At 49.0% G+C, this 24,361-nt stretch overlaps 1 protein-coding gene across 2 annotated transcripts in view; it reads left to right on the top strand.

Moving 5' to 3' along the window:
- Positions 1–900: 900 nt before the first annotated feature.
- The window catches only part of sts (steroid sulfatase (microsomal), isozyme S), a 46,669-nt gene continuing 23,208 nt past the window's right edge, over positions 901–24,361 (top strand). The window contains exons 1-5 of one of the 2 annotated variants that reach the window (XM_055664800.1): positions 901–1,806; positions 4,706–4,855; positions 12,901–13,022; positions 15,376–15,498; positions 18,453–18,876. In XM_055664800.1, coding sequence (XP_055520775.1) covers positions 4,710–4,855; positions 12,901–13,022; positions 15,376–15,498; positions 18,453–18,876 — 815 coding nt within the window. In that variant the 5' untranslated portion in view covers positions 901–1,806; positions 4,706–4,709. Of the gene's footprint in view, positions 1,807–2,574; positions 2,858–4,705; positions 4,856–12,900; positions 13,023–15,375; positions 15,499–18,452; positions 18,877–24,361 lie in introns of those variants that run through there. The other variant, XM_055664801.1, reaches the window with a different exon arrangement.

Here is a 24,361-nt window from a genome sequence, read left to right on the forward strand (position 1 = left end):
GGGGGCTAGCTGTGCCACCTGTGGGGGCAGGCCAGGCCCAGGCCAGGCCAGGTATAAAGGTGTACCTCCCCGCCCCAAGGTGTGCACATCCAGGCTGCAGCTGGTTACAGGTGACATTCATCTCGTATTCGACTCCAATTCGTATATTATCATCTACTATGAGAGTTCTACTCTTACTCTGTCCTCCCCTCCCCTCCCCCCCCCCACCAACCTCCCCTCCCCCTCCCCCCTCCCCCTCCAAACCTCCCCCTATTCCAGTGAACCTGTGCCAGTGTGGGGCAACTCCCCCTCCCCAGGTATACAACCTCCCCCTCCCCTCCACATCCAGGCTCCAGCCTCCCCCTACCTTCCCCTCCAAACTCCCCCGTAAACCTCCCCCCTCCAACCTCCTTCTACTCTCCAACCCCCTCCCCCTCCCCTCCCCCCAACCTCCCCCTCCCCTCTCCCCCTCCCCTCCCCCTCCCCCTCCCCCTCCCCTCCCCCTCCCCCTCCCCCTCCCCCCTCCCCCTCCCCTCCCCTCCCCCTCCAACCTCCCCTCCACCTCCACCCTCAATGAAATGATTATTTGCAGCCCCAGGGACTCATCCAGTGACATGTGAAGCTGTCACCCCCGCTACTGGCTTTTGTATCATTTATGAAGGGGAGAACATCTAATTTATAAATTAGTTGTGTAGGAAGGAACTGCAGGTGCTAGTTTTCACCGAGGATGAACACAAAAAGCTGGAAAAACTCAGCGGGACAGGCAGCAACTCTGTAGAGAAGGAATGGGTGACATTTCAGGGTCGAGACCCTTCTCAGATTGATGTCAGGGGAGTGAGCGGGACAGAGATAGAATGTAGTCGGAGACAGTAAGACTAGTGGGAGGGGATGGAGAGGGAAAGCAAGGGCTATCAAGAAGAAGTAATGTTCATACCGCTGGGGTGTAAACCGCCCAAGCGAAATATGAAGTGCTGTGTGTACCTCCATGTTGCGCTGGGCCTCACTCTGACAATGGAGGAGGCCCAGGACAGAAAGATCAGGGTGGGAGTAAAAACGCTGAGCAGCCGGGAGATCACGTAGGTCTGCGCAGACCGAGCGGAGGTGTTCAGCGAAATGATCGCCGATGCTGCGCTTGGTCTCGCCGATATACAGGAGTCCACACCTGAAACAGCGGACTGGTACGAGGTTACCGGAGTGGCATCACGGATAGATAGAGTGGCCAAAAAGGTCCTTGGGACATTGGCCTTCATTGATCAGGGTATTGAGTATAGAAATTGGGACATTATGTTTCATTTGTACAAGATGTTGGTGAGGCTGCATTTGGAGTACTGTAGATAGACACAAAATGCTGGAACAACTCAGCGGGACAGGCAGCATCTCTGGGGAGAAGGAATGGGTGACGTTTCAGGTTGAGACCCTTCTTCAGACGCAGACTGGAGTACCGTGTTTTAGTCACCCTGCTGGAGAACGGATGTCATTAAGCTGGAAAGGATGCAGAGAAGGTTTAATAATAAGTTTAAGTTTATTGGCCAAGTATTCACATACAGTGAGTTTGCCTTGGTGCTTCGCCCGCAAGTGACAACATGACATACAATGACAGTTAGGAATGACACATAAAACATTAAACATTACAAGGATGTTGCCAGGACTCAAGGGTCTGTGCTATAGGGAAAGGTTGAGCAGGCTAGGACTTTATTCCTTGGAACGCAGGACACTATGGGGTGATCTTACAGAGGTGGAAAAATCGCGAGGGACCTCCAGAAAATAACCTAAAGCGAAACAATTTACCCCGACAGAAAATTATGAACCAGAGGACATAAATTTAAGGTGAGAGAGGAAAGATCGGATCCTGAGGAGCAACTTGTTCACTCAGAGGGTGATATGGAACCAGCTGCCAGATGAGCTAGTAGAGACATGCACAATAAGACGATTTAAAAGTCATTTATGCAAGTAGATGGATAGCAAGTGGATAGGGCTATGGGTCAAAAGTGAACAAATGAATGAATTATTGAATTATATTTTATTGTCACATGTGATGAGCAATCAACTACAGTTCGCATACCGCCACAACAGGTCAACGGAGGATGCAATTTCACTGGCTCTACTCCGCATTGGACCACTTGAACAATAAAAACACCTACGTCAGGCTGTTGTTTATAGACTACAGCTCGTCGTTTAATACTCGTTGCATCGTGGCCTGGTTCGGCAACTTGAACGTCCAGGAGCGGAAAAGACTACAAAACGTTGTGACCGCTGCCCAGTCCATCACCGGCTTTGACCTCCCCACCATCGAAGGGATCTATCATAGTCACTGCCTCAAAAAGGCAGCCAAAATCATCAAAGACCCACACCATCCTGGCCACACACTCATCTCACCATTACCATCAGAAACAAGATATAGGAGCCTGAAAACTGTAACGTCCAGGTTCAGGAACAGCTTCTTCCCTACAGCCATCAGGCAATTGAACACAATGAATAAGCTCTGAACTGCAAAAGACTATATTATTATTTGTTATTTGCACTATATTTGTTATTTATTGAACTTTTTCTTTCCCCACAACGCCCCCCCCCCCCCCCCCCCCCCCCCCCCCCCCGTTATGTACAATGTTTACATATCCACATATTGTGTTGTGCTGCAGCAAGTAACAATTTCATTGTCCCGTCCGGGACATATGACAATAAAACACTCTTGACTCTTGAGTCACAGTGATATTCTTTGTTTTGCGTACTCAAGGTTTGGCAGTCGGCACGGTGGCGCAGTGGTAGAGCTACTGCTTCGGTCGACCCCGACCAAGGGTGCTGTCTGTTTGGAGTTTGTACGTTCTCCCCATGACCTGTGTGGATCTTTGTTTTCATCCCACACTTCAAAGACGTACAGGTTTGTAGGTTAATTGGCTTTGGTATCAATGTAAAATAAAATTGTCCCTAATGTACGATGGGTAGTGATAATGTGCAGGGATCACTGGTCGACCCAGACTCAGTGGACCGAAGGGCCTGTTTTCACACTGTATCTCCAAAACAAAATAAAAGCGAAAACTAAAACAAGGTATGCAAAGAGTTGCCACAGAAAGGGCGTTGACAAAGGTACAAGTATGCCATTTTAACACAAACCATCTTCAACAGACACTAGATTAGATGGACTACACTTCTTCCCACCCTGCTTCCTGTAAGGACTCTTTCCCCATCTCCCAATTCCCCAGTCTACGCCGCATCTGCACCCAGGATGAGGTGTTCCAAACCAGGGCATCGGAGATGACCTCATTCTTTAGGGAACGGGAGTTCCACTCTTCGACTATAGATGAGGCTCTCACCAGTGTCACCTCTATATCCCGTAGCTCCGCTCTCACTCCCCATGCCCCCCACTCGTAACAAGGACAGAGTCCCCCTTGTCCTCGCCTTCCACCCTATCAGACATCACATACAACAGATAATCCTCCGACATCTCCAACGGGTTCCCACCACTGGCCACATCTTCTCATCCCCTCCCCTTTCGGCTTTCCGCAGAGACTGCTCCCTCCGTAACTCCCTAGTCAATTCCTCCCTTCCCACCCACCTGCACCTCCTCCAACCTCATCTATTGCATCCGCTGTTCTTGGTGTCAGCTGCTCTACATCGGTGAGACCAAGCGTAGGCTTGGCGATCGCTTCACCCAACTCCTCCTCTCAGTTCGTATTAACCAACCTGATCTCCCGGGGCTCTGCACTTCAACTTCCCCTCCCATTCCGAATCCGACCTTTCTGTCCTGGGCCTCCTCCATGGCCAAAGTGAGTCCCACCGCAAATTGGAGGAGCAGCACCTCATATTTTGCTTGGGTAGTTTACACCCCAATTTCAATTTCAGGTAGTCCTTGTTTTCTCCCTCCATCCTCTCCCCTTCCCAGCTCTCCCAGAGCCCACTGTCTCCGCCTCTTCCTTCTTTCCTCCACATTAGTCTGAAGAAGGGTCTCGAGCCGCAACATCACGTCTTCCTTCGCTCCATAGATGCTGCCTCACCCGCTGAGTTTCTCCAGCATTTTTGTCTACCCTAGATTAGATGAGGCATCTTGATTGGTATGGACGAGTTTGGCTAACGGGCCCATTTCCGGTCTGAATGACTCTACCTCTAACTGTGGTGTAAGAATGTGCACATGCAGCGATCTAAGATATTGGTAGCTGCACTACGGCCAGCCCCTTTGTAGAATAGCAAAATATAGCCCTGTGCATGAGTTAGTGGGAACTGATATAATAGATGTAGTTAAGCCAGAGAGGGTTCAGAAAACAATGATGCAGATGGTAGAGTTACTGTCTCACAGTGCCAGAGACCCTTATTCAATCCTGACTTCTTGCTGGCTGCGTGGAGTTTGCATGTTCTCCCTGCGACCCCGTGTAAATTGCCGCTAGTGTGTAGGGAGTGGATGAGAAAGTGGGATAAAGTGGAACTAGTGAAACGGGCCCTACAGTCCACGTCAACCATCGAACACTCATTCACACTAGTTCTATATAATCCCTCTGTACCTTCCTTCCACAGCCTATATACCAGGGGGTAATGTACAGAGGTCAATTAACCTACAAACCCGTACGTTTTGGGGATGTGGAAGGATACAGGAACTCATGCAGCCACGCTGAGAATGTACAAACTCCACACAGAGAGCACCTGCGGTCTGGATCAGACCAGGGGCACTTCTAATACAGAATTAACTTTCTATCAAGTAACCTTGCTAACTTTACTTTTATCATTTACATTTCAGCAACATGAATATCTTGGCAGTGTTTCTGCTCCTCCATTTGGCACAAACAATTCTCGGCCAAGGTGCAGATCAGCGGCCCAACTATGTAATTTTCATGGCCGATGATCTCGGTATTGGAGACCTAGGATGTTACGGAAACACAACTCTCAGGTTTGAAGATCACTGTGTGTGCACGTGTGTGTATGCGTGTGTAAGGGGTATTGGTAAAGCTTCACACAGCCCTTGTATGCATGAGGGATATTGGCAAGGACATAAAGTGCTTGGGTAACTCAGCGGATGTGGGCAGCATCCCTGGAGAACATGGATGGCCGATGTGTGTAGGAAGGAACTGCAGATCCTGGTTCACACCAAAGCAGGCACGTGCCGTCAGGGTAGACAAGGTAGGCACTGCCTACCCTGACGAAATAATAAAATGGTAATTATTAAATATAAATAGTAAAGGCATGGGAGAATAATGCCTACCTAAGAGATTGATCTATTAGGTAGGCATAATTCTCGGTGCCTTTCATCCGCAGTACATGTAACACGCGAAGGTCTGTGCAGCTGACGTGCCGTTGATGCTGCTTCAAGCCATCAATTTCCAGGGGACTGAAGGCAGCTGAAATTCTGCCTTTGCAGTAATGCACATGCACAGCGCAAGTTTCTTGGTGGGTTTTTCAAACGTGGATTGTCATTATCTTAAGAGTATCTTAAGAAACAAAGATAGAAGAAAGGAGTTTGTGTGCAAATGATGTGGTAAGTACTTTTCTTTGAGCTATATGTTTTTAAATACCGTATTTCCCGGTAATGAAGACGCTATTTTTTACCCAAAAATAAGACACAAAAATTTACATGTGTCTTGGAAGCCGAAGTTGGAAGGTTGTTAGTCAAGAAAGATAGACTTGGCTATCCCTCAGTACAGCAACATCAAGAACAAAGTTGTTTTATTGAGGGATAGCCAAGTCCAAGTGAGGAAAAAACATTTTTCACACACAGAGTGGTGAATCTCTGGAATTCTCTGCCACAGAAGGTAGCTGAGGCCAGTTCTTTGGCTATATTTAAGAGGGAGTTAGATGTGGCCCTTGTGGCTAAAGGGATCAGGGGGTATGGAGAGAAGGCAGGTACAGGATACTGAGTTGGATGATCATATTGAATGGCGATGCAGGCTCGAAGGGCCGAATGGCCTACTCCTGCACCTATTTTCTATGTCAATGTTTCTATCCCTCATTACTGGCAGCTGGTGGGAAGCGGCTGTAAAACGACAGCGCCGCTGGGGAGGTGAGAGTTCCTTTCACAGCGTGTGGGGTGTCTGGCCCGGGGTAAAGTTGCGGGGAGGGCAGGAGCGTTGAGAAGGAGGGGGTCTGGAATCATGCCAGCAACTCACTTGCCGCTATGCTCCAGGCACGGAGCCACCGCATTGTGGCCGGGGGGAGAAGTAGCTTGGGTGGCTGCGAGCGGCCGCTGGGACCACCTCAGCTCCTTCTGCCAGCCCCTGCTCACCTCTGGCAGTGCTCTCTGTCTGAAAACCTCTCACCTGCCGCTCGCCGGCCTCACTCATGTCAGCCGCTTCCTGCAAATCCTTAAATTCCGACAGTGCAATCAAGAGACCAATTGAGGTTCCTCGGCTGTCGGAATTTAAGGATTTGCGGGAAGCGGCTGACATGAGCGAAGCCGGTTAGCGGCAGGTGAGAGATGTTCAGACGGAGAGCACTGCCAGACAGAAGGCACTGAGGTGTCAGCCAGTTCTGCTGTCTGGTCCCGAGACCGCTCGCAGCCACCCGAGCTGCTTCCCTCCCCGGCCACAATGCGGTGGCTCTGTGTCTGGAGTGCCGCGGCAGCGGTGAGTGAGTTACTGGCATGATCGCCGACCTCCTCCTTCTCAATGCTCCTGCCCCCCCCCCCCACAACTTTACCCCGGGCCAGACTCCCCACACGTTGAACTCTCCCTTGAACAAATAATGTCATTCAATAAGATCACAACTGATTCAACTTGTCCCGGTGTGCTCCTGTTTTTCCCACCATGTCTCCACCTGCCGTCGCCCTCCATCCCCGCCCATTCAGTAATTCAGAATGAAGGAGATTTGGAAGCCATGGGCAAATTGCTTTCTTTATTTTTTTGAATGTGAGAAATTCTATGTCCCACCAGCCTTCTTTCAAGATTTAGCAACTCAAAATGGGGGTGCATCTTCGACGCGGGTGCGTTTACATTGCCAGGAAATACGGTACTTTATTAAGAGATTTGACTTTTGAAAACTTTATAAAAGTTGACTGACAGCTTCCGGAGTGAACAATGTCGCATGCGCGGTTTAAGATTTTTTAACAGCTGACTGACTGCCTACCCTGAGTAATTACTCACGGCACGTGCCTGCACTGAAGGTGGACACAAAATGCTGGGAGTAGCGAAACCGGCAGCATGTCTGGAGAAAAGGAATGGGTGATGTTTCGGGTCGAGACCCTTCTTCAGACAGAGAGTCAGAGGAGAGGGAGTCAAGAGATATGGAAGGGTCTCCATGGATGGGTGATGTTTTTCGGGTCCAACCGCTTCTTCAGTGCATCGTTTCTCGGTTTAACACCCCTACCTCTTTGGGTAGCGAATGAGGACACGCTTGTGTCGAATAATGACTTGGAATCTTCTCAGTTAGACTTGAAGCCACCGTCTGCTGTTGCAGTGGTATCAGTGCTGCAACCGAACCATAACTGGGGGCGGCACGCTGGTGTCTCACAGCACCAGTAATCGGGTCCGATCCTGATCCTGACTATGGATGCTGTCTGTACGGAGTTTGTATCTTCTCCCCATGACCAATGTGGGTTTTCTCCGCCGGTTTCCTCCCACGTTCCAAAGACGTACATGTTTGCAGGTTAATTCGCTTGGTAAAATTGTAAATTGTCCCTAGTGCAGCGTAGGTTGACGAGATTGATCCCTGGGATGGCGGGACTGTCATATGAGGAAAGATTGAAAAGACTAGGCTTGTATTCACTGGAGTTTAGAGGGATGAGGGGATATCTTTTAGAAACATATAAAATGATAAAAGGACTGGGCAAGCTAGATGCAGGAAAAATATTCCTAATGTTGGGCGAGTCCAGAACCAGGGGACTCGGCTTTAGAATAAAGGGGAGGTCATTTAAGACTGAGGTGAGAAAAAAATTTTCACCCAGAGATTTATGGAATTCCCTGCCACAGAGGGCCGTTGAGGCCAAGTCACTGGATGGATTTAAGAGCGAGTTAGATAGAATTCTAGGGGCTAGTGGGGTCAAGGGATATGGGGAGTAGGCAGGCACGTGTTACTGATTGGGGACGATCAGCCATGATCACAATGAATGGCGGTGCTGGCTCGAAGGGCCGAATGCCCTCCTCCTGCACCTATTGTCTATGTTTCTATGTCTATCCATGTCCCTACTGTGCGTAGGATCGTGTTAGTGTGCGGGGATCTCTTGTCGGTGCGGTCTCGGTGAGCCAAAAGACTTGTTTCCGTGATGTGTCTTGAAACTAATCTAAACTGTGGGTACCATTAGGTGGGATTATTCTGTGTCGATCAGATCTGAAAGTGCGGCGCAGCTGAAGGAGTGGGTGAGAAAATATGATAACATAGAATTAGTGTATACAGGAGATCGATGGTCGGCGTAAACTAGGCTTGCCAACTTTCTCACAAGGGACAAAAGGTCAAAATATGGGACAAGTTCCCAACGGCAATTCGTTGACCGACTCGGCCGTGGCTGAGTGCACATGAAGCCCAGTTGGCGGGCCAGCTAAGGAGTTTTGGCCCGTGCGCAAAGTCCAGCGCCCCGTCCCACTCATGAACCGATGATCGGCCGTGAGAAGGAGGGGTGGCGGTGGTGTCGGCGGTAAGCGAAGGCACGAAGGTCGGACAGCTGGCCAGGCTGCCGACTGACGGGCCACGGGCGAGGCGCTGCTGCTGCTGCTGCTGCTGCTGCACTCCATGGGCTGCACTACGTCGGGACGGGTGAGGCGGGGGCCGGACACGGCACTCTGACCCGACAGTCCCTTCGACCTGAGTAGTAGCGGTCAAATACAGGACAAGGGCGGTGCCCGTACGGGACAAACCAATTTAGCCCAATATACGGGATGTCCCGGCTAATACGGGACCGTTGGCAACCCTAGCGTAGACTCAGTAGGCCAAAGTGCCTGTTTCCATGCTGTGTGCATGTACTCCACCACGCATGCTTCCTGAAGTCAATAACTAACTCCTTCATCTTGCTGACGTTGTTAGAGATGGCCTTTACCTCTCTCTCATTAACGCTGAGGCTTTGGGGTTGGAAAGTATGATGGTCACACCCAATAGAACCTGTGCATGGTGATACTCAGAACGTCTAGAATTAGCCAGAGCAAAGCAAAAAGGACAAATATTTTTATTCATTTCTGGCATTTATTTTTTGGTTGTTCTACCTTGTAGCATATTTTATTGCACAAGATGCTGGAGTAACTCAGCGGGTGAGGCAACGTCTCTGGAGAGAAGGAATGGGCGACGTTTCAGGTCGAGACCCTTCTTCAGACTGAGTCACTCCAGCATTTTGTGTCGACCTTCGATTTAAACCAGCATCTGCAGTTCTTTCTTACATATTTTATTGCAACTATATTTGCATTACACTTCAAGATGAAAGTGTAGTCGTACTCAAGCTGCTGTAGAAATGTGGATAAACATGCAACATTGCTGATAGTGTCAGTGGGAGGAACTTAGTAAATTGGCATGAAAGCTATAATTTAGTCTGAGCCAACTGGTTTGGTCAGATTCTTAAGCCTCTGACTTTAACATGATTCTCCCGCTCGGTTCGCATTAACCAACCTGATCGCCCGGTGGCTCAGCGACATAGCTTCATAAGTGTCCGGGGGGGGTGGTGATTGGCCCCTCCCATTCCCAATCTGACCTTTCTGTCCTGGGCCTCCTCCCCCTCCCATTCCCAATCTGACCTCTCTGTCCTGGGCCTCCATGGCCAGAGTGAGGCCCACCGCAAATTGGAGGAGCAGCACCTCATATTCCGCTTGGGTGAGTTTACACCCTAGTGATATGAACATTGACTTCTCCAATTTCAGGTAGTCCCTGCTTTCTCCCTCCTTCCCCTCCACTCCCCAGCTCTCCCACAGCCCACTGTCTCTGCCTCTTCCTTTCTTCTTCCTGCCCCCCCTCCACCCCCACATCAGTCTGAAGAAGGGTCTCGACCCGAAACTTCACCTATACCTTCGCTCCATAGATGCTGCCTCACCCGCTGAGTTTCTCCAGCATTTTTGTCTACTTTCGATTTTTCCAGCATCTGCAGTTCTGTTTTCTGCTTTCCAAACCCCCACTCCCTTATCTCTTCTATGGCCGTTCCGTCACTCTACATCTCAAGATGCAACGAGACCTGGGTGTGCTTGTACATCAGTCACTGAAAGTAAGCATGCGGGTACAGCAGGCATGTGTAGAAAGCTAATGGCATGTTGGCCTTCAGTGCAAGAGGATTTGAGTTCAGGAGCAAGGGGGTCCTACTGCAGTTGTACAAGGCCCTGGTGAGACTGCACCTGGAGTATTGTGTGCAATTTTGGTCTCCTAATTTGAGGAAGGGCATTATTGCTATTGAGGGAGTGCAGCCTAGGTTCACCAGGTTAATTCCCGGGATGGCAGGACTGACATATGATGAAAGACTGGGCTTGTATTCACTGGAATTTAGAAGGATGAGAGGAGATCTTATAGAAACATATATAATTCTTAAAGGACTAGACAGGCAAGATGCAGGAAAAATGTTCCCGATGGCGAGGGAGTCCAGAACAGTTTAAGAATAATGGGTAGGCCATTTAGGACTGAGATGAGGAAAAACTTTTCCACTCAGAGAGGTGTGAATCTGTGGAATTCTCTGCCAAAGAAGGCAGTGGAGGCCAATTCACTGGATGTTTTCAAGAGAGAGGGCTCTTAGGGCTAAAGAAATCATGGGATATGGGTAAAAAGGAGGAACGGGGTACTGATTTTAGATGATCAACCATGACTATATTAAAGGATGGTGCTGACTCGAAGGGCCGAATTGCCTACTCCTGCTCCTGTTTTTCTATGTTTCTGTCCCCCACAAGGAAGGCCTTAAAGCGCTCCGTTTCTTCCTCGGCCCCAGAACCTGCCAATTTCCCTCTACCAACATTCTCCTCTGCCGAGCGGAGCTGGTCCTCACCCTTAACATGGTCTCTTTTGGCTCCTCCCATTTCCTCCAAATCAAAGGAGTAGCTAGGGGCTCTCGCATGGGGATACGTTGAACAATCCGTGTTCCAGGCGTACACTGGCCCTATCCCCGAACTCTTTATCTCCGTTACAATGACAACTGCATTGGTGCTGCCTCCGGGCACCCATGCAGAACGCATGGACTTCATTAACTTCACCACCAATTTCCATCCTGCACTCAAAATCAGTTGGACCATCTCCGACACCTCCCTTCCCTTTCTTGATCTCACCCCCTCCATCACAGATAGACTATCGACCGATGTATATTACAAAACTACTGACTCCCACAACAGTGTCGACTGCACTTCTTCCCGCCCTGCTTCCTGGAAAGACTCTATCCCCCTACTCCCAATTCCTCCGTCTACGCCGCATCTGCGTCCAAGATGAAGTGTTCCATACTAGGACATCCGAGATGTCCTCATTCTTTAGGCTATGGGAGTTCCCCTCTCCCATCATAAATGAGGCCCTCACACGTGTCTCTTCGGTACCCCACAGCTCCGCCCTTTCTCCCTCTCCCCCTAGTCACAACAGAGACAGACTCCCACTAGTCCTCGCCTTCCGCCCCATCAGCCATCGCATACAACACGTAATCCTTCGACGTTTTCGCCACCTCCAATGGGATTCCCACCATGTCGCATCTTCCCATCTCCACCCGTTTCCGCCTTCCGCATAGGCCGTTCCCTCCGCAACTCCCTGGTTAACTCATCCCTTCCCACCCAAACCACCTTCTCCCCAGGTACATTACCCTGCAACCACAGGAGATGCAACACCTGTCCCTATACCTCCTCCATCGACTCTGTCCAGGAATCCCGACAGTCCTTTCAGGTTAGGCAGAGGTTCACTTGCACCTCCTCCAACCTCATCTATTGTATCTGTTGTTCTAGATGTGGACTCCTATACATCAGCAAGACCAAACGCAGACTGGGCAATCGTTTCGCATAACACCTTTGCTCAGCCCGCCTGAACCTACCTGATCTCACGGTTGCTGGACACTTTAATTCCCTTCCCTTTCCCATTGATCTTTCTGTCCTAGGCTTCCTCCACTGTATATCTCTCGTTTTCCTTTCCCGTGACTGAAGAAGGGTCTCGACCTGAAAAGTCACCCATTCCTTCTCTCCAGAGATACTGCCTGTCCCGTTGAGTTACTCCAGCATCTTGTGTCCACCTTCGGTTTAAACCAGCATCTGCAGTTCCTTCCCACATATTTCCTATGTGTAATGTTTTACAAATTGTGACCCAAATCCCACAAAACAAAACAACAATATTCCTCTTTGAAGAAGTAAATAGCAGGACAGACAGTGGATGATGTTTCCCTAGATTTTCAGAAAGCCTTTGATGAGGTGCCACACGGGAGGCTGCTGAGGAAGATGAGAGCCCATACTATCAAATGGGCAGATACTAGCGTGGATAGTAGGTTGGCTGGATTGCAGAAGACAGAGTGGCAACAAAGGGGGCCTTTTCCGGTTGGCTGCAAGTGACTAACAGAGATCCGCAGAGGTCGATGCTGGGGTCACTGGTCTTCACGTTGTATATTAATAATTTGGATGAAGGGATTGAAGGTTTTGTGGCCAAATTTGCAGATGATACGAAAATAGGTGGAGGGGCAGGTAGTGTAGAGAAAGCAGGGACTCTGCAGAAAGACTTGGACAGGTTGGGAGAGTGCAGTCAAGTGGCTGATGGAATATAGTGTAGCAGAGTCGTGCGTTTTGATAGTAGGAATAAAGACGTAGACAGCACCTGTAGTCGGGATCAAACCCGGGTCTCAGACATTGTAAAGCAGCAACTCTACCGCTGCGCCACTGAGACGGCCTCTTGTTGAGCGGTGCAAAATTAAATTCAGCCATGATTAGAATGGGTGTCGAGGGCTATGGGGAGAAGGCAGGAAAATGGGATTAGGAGATAGATATCAACCATGATTCAATGATGGAGTAGACTCGATGGGCCGAATGGCCTAATTCTGTTTCTATATCTTATGAATTAGTGAATCTTCAACAGTACTTTCCTCTCCTGTTGCAGGACCCCTCATATTGACAGCCTGGCACATGATGGAGTGTTGTTGACCCAACACATTGCTGCTGCGTCACTCTGTACCCCGAGCAGAGCTGCCTTTCTGACGGGCAGATATCCAGTCAGGTCAGGTAAGTGCGTGTACCTGGGCCACACGTCTGGCGTTGGAGAGGCTCCAGAGGAGGTTTACGAGATGGAACCCGGCTGGGGATGCCTGGGTTAATGTATGATGTGCGTTTGACGGCACTGGGCCTGCACTTGCTGGAGTTTAGAAGGATGATGTGCACCTGTAGACGTTCGATAGAGTCCACCTTGACAAACCGACTCCGTAAGCTTCTCAAGTTGTAGAGGCGCTGACGTGCCTTTTTTATAATTGCATCAGTGTGCTGGAACCAGGAAAGATCTACGGAAATATGCACACACAGGAATTTGAAGTTTTTGACCCTTTGACCAGAGGGCACTGCCTCAGAATAAAAGGACGTACCTTTAGAAAGAAGATGAGGAGCAATTTCTTTAGTCAGAGGGTGGTAAATCGCCACATATTGTGATGGAAGCCAAGTCATTGGGAATTTCTAAAGCGGAAATTGATAGATTTTTGATTTGTAAGGGTGTCAAGGGTTATGGGGATGAAGGAGAGAATTGGGGTTGAGAGGGAAAGATAGATCAGACATGATTGAGTGGCTTATGAATGTGCAACTCGGGGTAATGCAGAATTTAAGGGACTCGGGGGAATTGCTGTCTGGTGGTGAACTGTTGGAAACATTGGGCCAATTAGTGTTTGTGTTATAGATACAACATGGAAACAGGCCCTTTGGCCCACTGAGTCCACGCTGCCCATCAACAACTTGTACACTAGTTTCTTATTATCCCACTTTCTATAGTCGCCATGGCATGGAAAGGCTAAGGACCATATATGGGTGCATGGGATTAATGGTAGAGTGTGCTGAATGGCCTGTTTCTGTATAGAAAGGAACTGCATCACTAGTGGTTTACACTAAAGACAAACACAATAAGCTGGAGTAACTCAGCGGGTCAGATAGAGCCTGGGCAGAGTAGATGTGGAGAGGATGTTTCCACTAGTGGGAGAGTCCAGGACCAGAGGTCACAGCCTCAGAATGAAAGGACGTTTCTTTAGGAAGGAGATGAGGAGGAATTTCTTTAGTGGAATTCATTGCCACAGATGGTTGCTGAGGCCGTCAATGCATATTTTGAAGGCAAAGATAGATAGGTTCTTGATTAGTACGGGCGTCAGGGGTTATGCGGTGAAGGCAGGAGAATGGGGTTAGGAGGGAGAGATAGATCAGCCATGATTGAATGGCGGAGTAGACTTAGAAACATAGAAATTAGGTGCAGGGTAGGCCATGCGGCCCTTCGAGCCTGACTCCATTCAATATGCTGTCATGGCTGATCATCCAACTCAGGCCAATTAGTGCCTTTGTCTCCATACCCTCTGATCCCCTTAGCAACAAGGGCCACATCTAACTCCCTCTTAAATATAGCCAATGAACTGGCCTCGACTACCCTCTGCGGCAGAGAGTTCCAGAGATTCACCGCTCTCTGTGTGAAAAAGGTTCTTCTCATCTCGGTTTTAAAGGATTTCCCCTTATCCTTAAGCTGGGACCCCTTGTCCTGGACTTCCCCAACATCGGGAGCAATCTTCCTGCATCTAGCCTGTCCAACCCCTTAAGAATTTTGTAAGTTTCTATAAGATCCCCTCTCAATCTCCTAAATTCTAGAGAGTATAAACCAAGTCTATCCAGTCTTTCTTCATAAGACAGTCCTGACATCCCAGGAATCAGTCTGGTGAACCTTCTCTGCACTCCCTCTATGGCAATAATGTCCTTCCTCAGATTTGGAGACCAAAACTGTACGCAATACTCCAGAGTGGTCTCACCAAGACCCTGTACAACTGCAGTAGAACCTCCCTGCTCCTATACTCAAATCCTTTTGCTATGAAAGCTAACATACCATTCGCTTTCTTCACTGCCTGCTGCACCTGCATGCCTACCTTCAATGACTGGTGTACCATGACACCCAGGTCTCGCTGCATCTCCCCTTTTCCTAGTCGGGCACCATTTAGATAATAGTCTGCTTTCCTGTTTTTGCCACCAAAATGGATAACCTCACATTTATCCACATTATACTGCATCTGCCAAACATTTGCCCACTCACCCAGCCTATCCAAGTCCCCTTGCAGTCTCCTAGCATCCTCCTCACAGCTAACACTGCCCCCCAGCTTGATGGGCCGAATAGCTTAATTCTGCTCCTATCACATGAACCTGTGGACAGGCCGCATCTCTGGAGAGAAGGAATGGGTGACATTTCGGATTGAGACTGAAGAAGGGTCACCCATTCCTTCTCTCCAGAGATGCTTGCTGCCTGTCCCGTTGAGTTACTGCAGCTTTTAGTGTGTTTTATCTTCCGCCTATTTCTGTGTTGTCCGGCTGCGTGATCTAAAGGAGAACGTTGTTCTCTCTTTTTCAGGGATGGCCTCCTTCAGCAGAATCGGTGTATTTCTCTTTACTGCTGGGTCAGGAGGACTCCCCACCAACGAGACCACCTTTGCCAAACTGTTGAAAGGACAAGGCTATTCCACTGCCTTGATTGGTAAGAGCGAGCAACCTTACCCTCTGATCCCTCGCCCTTTGATCTGCAACTCCTCTGGAGGGGAGGAAATAGGCAACGTTTCGGGCCGAAACGTTACCCTATTTCCTGCTGCACCCGCTGAGTTTCTCCAACATTTTTGTCTACCTTCGATTAGAAACATAGAAAATAGGTGCAGGAGTAGGCCATTCGGCCCTACGAGCCTGCACTGCCATTCAATATGATCATGGCTGATCATCCAACCAGTATCCTGTACCTGCCTTCTCTCCATACCCCCTGATCCCTTTAGCCACAAGGGCCACATCTAACTCCCTCTTAAATATAGCCAACGAACTGGCCACAACTACCTTCTGTGGCAGAGAGTTCCAGAGATTCACCACTATCTGTGTGAAAAATGTTTTCCCCATCTCGGTCCTAAAAGATTTCCCCTTTATCCTTAAACTGTGACCCCTTGTTCTGGACTTCCCCAACATCGGGAACAATCTTCCTGCATCTAGCCTGTCCAACCCCTTAAGAATTTTGTAAGTTTCTATAAGATCTCCCCTCAATCTTCTGAATTGAAGCGAGTACAAGCGGAGTCTATCCAGTCTTTCTTCATATGAAAGTCCTGACATCCCAGGAATCACTCTGGTGAACCTTCTCTGTACTCCCTCTATGGCAAGAATGTCTTTCCTCAGATTTGGAGACCAAAACTGTACGCAATACTCCAGGTGTGGTCTCACCAAGACCCTGTACAACTGCAGTAGAACCTCCCTATTCCTATACTCAAATCCGTTTGCTATGAATGCTAATATACCATTCGCTTTCTTCACTGCCTGCTGCACCTGCATGCCTACTTTTAATGACTGGTGTACCATGACACCCAGATCTCGTTGCATCTCCCCCTTTCATAATCGGCCTCCATTCAGATAATAGTCTACTTCTCCAGCATCTGCAGTTCCTTCTTAAACAAATCCACTTTGTCTTCTTTCTTTGCACACACTGACGTGTGTTCAGCCACACGCATGGAGTCATAAAGTATTGAAATAGGCCCTTCGGCCCAACCTGTCCGTGCCGACCACCTTGCCCCAGTCTAGTTTTAGTTTAGTTTAGAGATACAGCGCGGAAACAGGCCGTTCGGCCCACCGGGTCCACGCCGACCAGCGATCACTTCAACACTATCCTACACCCACTAGGGACAATTTTTTCCTTTACCAAGCCAATTAACCTACAAACCTGCGCGTCTTTAGAGTGTGGGAGGAAACCGAAGATCTCGGAGAAAACCCACGCAGGTCACAGGGAGAACGTACAAACTCTGTACCGACAGCGCCCGTAGTCGGGATTGAACCCTGTAAGGCAGTAACTCTACCGCTGCACCACCGTGACCGCCCTCCCATTTGCCCACATTTGTCCCTCTAAACCGTTCCTATCTATGTACCTGTCCAAGTGTCTTTTAGATAGACACAAAAAGCTGGAGTAACTCAACAGGTCAGCAGCATCTCTGGAGAGAAGGAATAGGTGACGTTTCGGGTCAAGAACCTGCTTCAGACAGGGTGAAACTGGGTCCAATCTAAAGAAGGGTTTCCACCCGAAACCTCACCTATTCCTTTTCTCCAGAGATTTTGCCTGACCAGCTGAGTTACTCCAGCATTTTGTGTTTATCTTCAGTCCAGCATCTGCGGTTCCTTGCTACACAAGTGTCTTTTAAGTGCTGTTATAGTCTGTACATCCATCTCTTCTGGCACCACGTTCCATATACCCACCGCACCAAATGTGTGAAAAAGTTGCCCTTCATTTCCATTAAATCTTTCCCCTCTCACCATAAACCTATGTCCTCTGGTTCCTGACTCCACTACAAGACTCTGTATTCACACTATCTCTCCCTCCCCCCCCACCCCCCTCATGGTTTTATTCACCTCATAAGATCACCCATCAGTCTCCTGCACTCCAGGGAATAAAGTTGAAGTCTGCCCGACCTCTCCCTATAGAAATCTCCCTCTCAATCTCTCTCCCCTTCCCCCTCTGCCCCATCTTCCCAAATCCTCCCCACCCCATCACCCTCCCCTCTCTCCCACTCCTCTGGAGAGACATGGATCATGTGCTGGCAGATAAGGTTAGTTTAACGCAACATCAGGTTCACCACGCAGGGACATTGTGGGCCGGGGGCTGTACTGTTGCGTGTTCCATGAAAATTAATGCTTCTCATTTGGAGATTTGGGCGGCACGGTGGCGCAGCGGTAGAGTCGCTGCCTCACAGCGCCAGAAACCCGGGCTCGATCCTGACTACGGGTGCTGCCTGCACAGAGTTTGTACCTTCTCCCCGTGACTGCATAGGGGTTTTCTGTGGGTGCTCCGATTTCCTCCCACATTCCAAAGACGTGCAGGTTAATTGGTTAATTGGCTTTTGTAAAATTGTAAAAATCATCTCTATAGTGTAGTGAAAAAGCTTCACTGTACCTCGGTACACGTGACAATAAACTAAATGGACTAACTAGTATGTTTAAGAAAGAACTGCAGATGCTGGAAAAATCGAAGGTAGACAAAAATGCTGGAGGAACTCAGCGGGTGAGGCAGCATCCATGGAGAGAAGGAATAGGCGATGTTTCGGGTCGAGACCCTTCTTCAGGCTGGGGTGCTTAAAAAGGAAGAAAGGAAGAGGCAGAGACAGTAGGCTTGTGGGAGAGCTGAGAAGGGGAGAGGAATGAGGGAGAAAGCAAGGGCTATCTGAAATTAGAGAGGTCAATGTTCATACCGCTGGGGTGTAAACTACCCAAGCGAAATACGAGGACTAACTAGTATAGTGTAATTGTACTGGGTGATTGCCGGTGGGCGCGGATCCGGTGGGCTGAAGGGCCTGTTTCCACGCTGTATCTCTGAAGTAAATCAAACAGCTCCCGGGGATAGAACAGGAGGTAGCCCAACGAGTGCCTGTGAATTCAGGGTCTTTGAGTTTGTACATCTGGTGATCTGCTTTACAGGGAAGTGGCACCTTGGTTTGAATTGTGAGGCCAGCGGTGACCACTGCCACCATCCAGCCAACCACGGCTTTGACTACTTCTACGGCCTGCCGCTGACCAACATGCGCAACTGCAAGCCCAACAGCGGCGACATCTTTGTGGCGGGGGCTCGGAGGGCCGTCCGCGCGGCGGTGCAGCTCGTCACCCTGGCGCTCTTCACCTTGCTGCTACTCGACTACCTGGCTCTCCTGACCGTCCCCTGGAGAGCTCTCGGCTTCGTCTTGCTGGCCGCCGCTCTGCTGATCGGCGCGGTCGTGCTCTTCCTGTCCCAGTTTCGCCAACTCAACTGCATCCTGATGCAGAATGACAAGATCATTCAGCAGCCCTTTACGTTTGACAGCCTGACGCAGAGACTGACCAACCAGGCCACGAGCTTCATGGAGCGGTAGGTGACCTGATTCCAATCACCTGTTTACTTGAAGGTATCCTTAGTGTATGACCGCCTCTCATTCCATCAGGCATCAGTTTAGTTCAGAGATGCAGCGCGGAAACACGCACTTCGGCACGCCCAGTCCATACCGACCAATGATCCCCGCACATTAACGCTATCCGACACACACTAGGGGCAATTTACATTTTACATTTATACCAAGACAATTAACCTACAAACCTGGATGTCTTTGGAGCGTGGGAGGACACCGAAGATCTCGGAGAAAACCCACGCAGGTCACGGGGAAGAACGTGCAAACTCCGTATAGACAGCACCCGTAGTTGGGATGGAACCCGGCTGCAAAGGCTGTAAGGCAGCAACTCTACCACCGTGCCACCCTTTACTCCAATGGTGTCAAAAGGCACTGCAGATGCTGGTTTACACTGAAGATAGACACAAAATGCTGGTGTAACTCAGCGGGATAGGCAGCATCTCTGGTGACATTTCGGGTCGAGACCCTTCTTCAGAGTTCATAAGTCACAGGAGCAGAACTAGGCCATTCGGCCCATTGCATCGACTGCCATTCAATAATGGTTGATCTAACTATCACGACTTGACATCCGTACTAATCAAGAATCTGTCAATCTTGACTGGGCCTCCACGGCCTTATGTGGCATTGAATTCCACAGATTCACCACCCTCTGACTAAAGAAATTCCTCCTCATCTCCTTAGTAATTGTACGTCCTTTTATTCTGAGGCTGTGCCCTCCAGTCCTAGACTCTCCCACTGGTGGAAACTTCTTCTCCACCTCCACTCTGTCCAGGCCTTTCACTGTTCGGTAAGTTTCACTGAGGTTCTCCCCCACCCCTCATCCTTCTAAACTCCAGCGAATAATTTATTAAAGCTTTATTTCAGACACAGGTCCATATACACATCAAACAGTACAAAGAATTACAAAGATACATTAAGAAATTGCATATTAGCCTAAAATATATACAAGCTATTGCACCAATGCCGTCTTAACCTAGAAGTGAATCTATAGCAGCTTTTCAGAGGGCTCACTAAGGCTTCAATTATGTGGTTCTCTGACTTGTCCAGGCGACACATAAAACTAAACATCAGCTGTCTTAAGAGTGCCTCACAGGTTGGCGCTCTAATCAACATTACAGTCCAAAGAAGGGCCCTGACCCAAAATATCACCTCCCCATGATCCCCAGAGATGTGACTTGACCCTTTGAGTTACTTTGTGTCTTGTGGATGTGAAGAAGATGTGGGTGAATCTAGAACTAGGAATTACCTAGGAATGATCGCTTCTCGGCCTTTTGGCTAAGATCAAGTGTAGTATCACCTTGGTATGTGGCGGCATCCGGTGGAGCGTAGAGCCAAGGCACGTGGGCACTAAGTGTCACTACCTGCTGAGGTGGAACTGCAGATGCTGGTTTAAACCGAAGATAGACACAAAAAGTTGGGAGTAACTCAGCGGAAAAGGCAGCATCTCTGGAGAGAAGGAATGGATGACGTTTCTGGTCGACACCCTTCTTCAGAGATCCGAAACTGCCCCGCTGAGTTACTCCAGCTTTTTGTGTCTATCTTCGGTTTAAACCAGCATCTGCAGTTCCTTCTTATTCTCAATCCTGGGAGCAAACTCAGCAAATTGGTTTCATTGCATCTTTGTGTTTATGGACCTCAACATTCTGTGACGTCTCAACTTCCCCAGGCTTTGTCGACACACCTTGGTTGCTATGTCTTACCTTCTTTCCCACACATCTCTGCTTTCATGTCTACATCAAACGGGTTCCAGTGGAGAAGGAGATGGATTAATGACCGCTGCCTTCATTTCCGGTCTCATTGCTATTTAAGTGATGTCGATTCAGAGACATTACTTCAGTGCAGCTGTCGGTTTGTTCCCTGTCAGTTCCTACTGATAATGGTCAGGGCCATTGTTGTAGTATGTGGCTTTGACACCTATTTACTTTGAAGCCTTAGCTCTCTGCTTATTTTGCTTTGTAGTCTCAGTATTTTCTTCCAAGCTGTAATAAGAAGCTTCTGCAGATAACAGAAAGCAATCTGTCATACCTAAGCATGATTTCTCCCTCTCTTTTTCTCTCTCTCTTTCACTCTTTCTCTTTCATTCTTTCTCTTTTTCTCTCTTTTTCTCTTTCTCTCTATCTTTCTTTCTGTTCCTCGCTCTCTCTCACTTTCACCCTTTCTCTTTCCTCTCTCTCTGTATCCATGTATCTGTCCAAGTGTCTTTTAAATGTGGTTACAGTACCTGCCACAACTACCCACCTGTTCCATATACCCAGAGCCCTCTGTGTGGGAAAAAAAGTTGGCCTCCTTGGTTCCTATTGAATCTTTCCCCTCTCAACCTATGTCCTCTAGTTCTTGATTCCCCTACTCTGGGTGAAAGACAGCATTCACCCTGTCCATTCCATTCATAATTTTACACGTCTTTAAAGTTTAACGGTATCATGTTCGACACACATGTATGTGCAGGGAATGGAGAGATGTGGATCATGTGTTCAAGAAGGAACTGCAGATGCTGGAAAATCGAAGGTAGACAAAAGTGCTGGAGAAACTCAGCGGGTGAGCCAGCATCTATGGAGCGAAGGAAATAGGCAATGTTTCGGGACAAAACTCTTCTTCAGACTGATGCAGGGTGGGGGGGTGGGAAGAAGAAAGGAAGAAGGGGAGCCAGAGGGCTGAGGGAGAGCTGAGAAGGGGAGGAGACAGCAAGGGGCTACTGGAAATTGGAGGATTCAAGTGTGCAGACTGCCCAAGCGGAATATGAGGTGTTGCTCCTCCAATTTCCAGTGGTGCTCACTTTGGCCATGGAGGAAGCCCAGGACAGAGAGGTCGGATTCGGAATGGGAGGGGGAGTTGAAGTGCTGAGCCACCGAGAGATCAGGTTGGTTATTGCGGACTGAGCGGAGGTATTCAGTGAAACCGGGAAGAGGTACAGGAGCATTAGCTGCAAAACCAGCAGGAAGCTCCTCAGCTTCTTCCCGCAGGCTATAAGACTGATAAACGGACTTACCCCCTGCCAAAGTATCGCGCACCAACCACCAACCTGGACACACTGCAGCAGCTGTCGATCGGAACGCCTGTTGATGTTTAGTAGGGAGTAGAGTGTTTAATTTAATTTGTTCATGATATATGTATTTTTATTTCTATTTATTTGTTGTTATTTGTACTGCACACTGAATGGACACTGGTTGAGCAACGTTTTTTTGTTTCCTCTGGGTATGTGAGTACTCAGGAAAATGACAATAAAGATATACTGATACTGAAACGATCGCCAAGCCTACGCTTGGTCTCACCGATGTAGATATAGATCATGTGCTGGCAGAGGAGATTAGTTTAACCCAACTCATGTTCACCACGCAGGGACATTGTGGGCCCGGGCGGGGGCTGTACTGTTGCGTGTTCCATGTAAATTAATGATTCTCATTTGGAGATTCGGGCGGCACGGTGGCGCGGCGGTAGAGTTGCTGCCTCACAGCGCCAGAGAGCCGGGCTCGATCCTGACTACGGGTGCTGCCTGCACGGTGTTTGTACCTTCTTCCCGTGACCGTATAGGGGTTTCCTCTGGGTGCCCCGATTCCCTCCCACATTCCAAAGACGTGCAGGTTAGTTGGTTAATTGGCTTCAGTAAAATTATAAAAATCATCCCTATAGTGTAGTGAAAAAGCTTCACTGTACCTCGGTACACGTGACAATAAACTAAACGGACTAACTAGTATGTTTAAGAAAGAACTGCAGATGCTGGAAAAATCGAAGGTAGACAAAAATGTTGGAGGAACTCAGCGGGTGAGGCAACATCTATGGAGAGAAGGAATAGGCAATGTTTTGGATCGAGACCCTTATTCAGACTGATGTCGGGGGGGAGGGGGGGTGTGCGGGGGGAAAAGGTGGAGACAGTAGGCTTGTGGGAGTGCTGGGAAGGGGGAGGGGAAGGAGGGAGAAAGCAAGGACTATCTGAAATTAGAGAAGTCAATGTTCATAAAATCACCCCTCATTAACCTGCATTCCAAGGAATAAAGTTCTAGCCCGCCCAACCTCTTCCAGTATCCCAGGCCCTCGAGTCCTGGCAACATCCTCATAAATCTTCTCTGCACTCTGTCCAGCTTAACAATATCCTTCCTGTAGCAGGGTGCCCAACATGAGCGCAGTACTACAAATGCAGCCTCAACAACGTGTTGTACAACTGTAATACATCTTTTTTTTTTATTATTAATTTCAAAATAGACTTTATTCAAGTAATAAATATATACAGTACAGGAACCAGTCAAAATACTAATCCGACTTTCTCGGAGGCTATACAAACATTCAATACTGTTTACACACATTACCCCAATTTTCACAATATTTCTCTCCCACCCGTGCCACTCATGTGGCCCCCTGGCGTGGAATTCCTTCCCTTATTTTCAGGGGCGTCTCCACCACACCGTGCCCCCCATGTCCAGCAGTGGAAGGACCCTAGACTGTGCTCATCCCACACCGAGCCTTGGCGTTGGCTGCAGCGAGCTTCAGTGCGTCCCTCAGCACGTACTCCTGCAGTCGGCAGCGGGCCAGTCGGCAACATTCCCCGACGGACATTTCACTCTGCTGGGTGGTCAACAATGCTCGGGCAGGCCAAAGGCCGTCTTTCACTGAGTTGATGACCTTCCAGCAGCACTCGATGTCAGTCTCTGAATGCGTCCCTGGGAACAGTTCGTAAATCACAGAGTCCTCTGTGATGGAGCTGTTCAGAGCATACCGTGACAGAGACCCTTGCAAACCTCTCCAGACTCTCTTTGCGAATCCACACTCTGCAAAGAGGTGGGCAACTGTCTCCTCTCCATAGCAGCTGTCCCAAGGGCAGCGTGCGCTGGTAGTGAGGTTCCGAAGGTGCAGGAAGGATGTGACTGGGAGGGCTCCCCTCACTGCCAGCCAAGCCAGGTCTTGGTGCTTGTTGGTGAGTTCTGGTGATGAGGCATTTTGCCAGGCAAGCTGGGCTGTCTGCTCTGGGAACCACATACAACTTTGCACGTTCTATACTCAATACCCTGCCTGATGAAGGCCAATGTACCAAAAGCCTTCTTGACCACCCTATCTACCAGTGATGCCACCTTTAGGAAACTATGATGTAAAAGGATTTTCTCCAGAGATGCTGCCTGACCCACTGAGTTACTCCAGCTTTTTGTGTCTATCTATGGTGTAAACCAGCATCTGCAACTCCTCCCTACACATGTACCCAAACTATATCCCTTTGCTTTACAACAGTTCCACAGGGTTCTCCCATTCACTGTGAAGGCCCTGCCCTGGTTTCATTCCGCATCCTCCCTCCTGTTCTACCCCTCGCACTTATCTGCATTAAGCTCCATTCGCAGTTGCATGCTGGCGTGGTGCATTAGTTGCTCAATATACTGGCATCAACATGGCACCTCACCAACCATCTCCAGCGGTTTGGGTAATGAATATGGAATGTATGCCTTTGCAGTCACGGTGGCGCAGAGG

Source organism: Leucoraja erinacea, chromosome 45 (assembly GCF_028641065.1).
Source record: "Leucoraja erinacea ecotype New England chromosome 45, Leri_hhj_1, whole genome shotgun sequence".
Classification (NCBI taxonomy): domain Eukaryota; kingdom Metazoa; phylum Chordata; class Chondrichthyes; order Rajiformes; family Rajidae; genus Leucoraja; species Leucoraja erinaceus.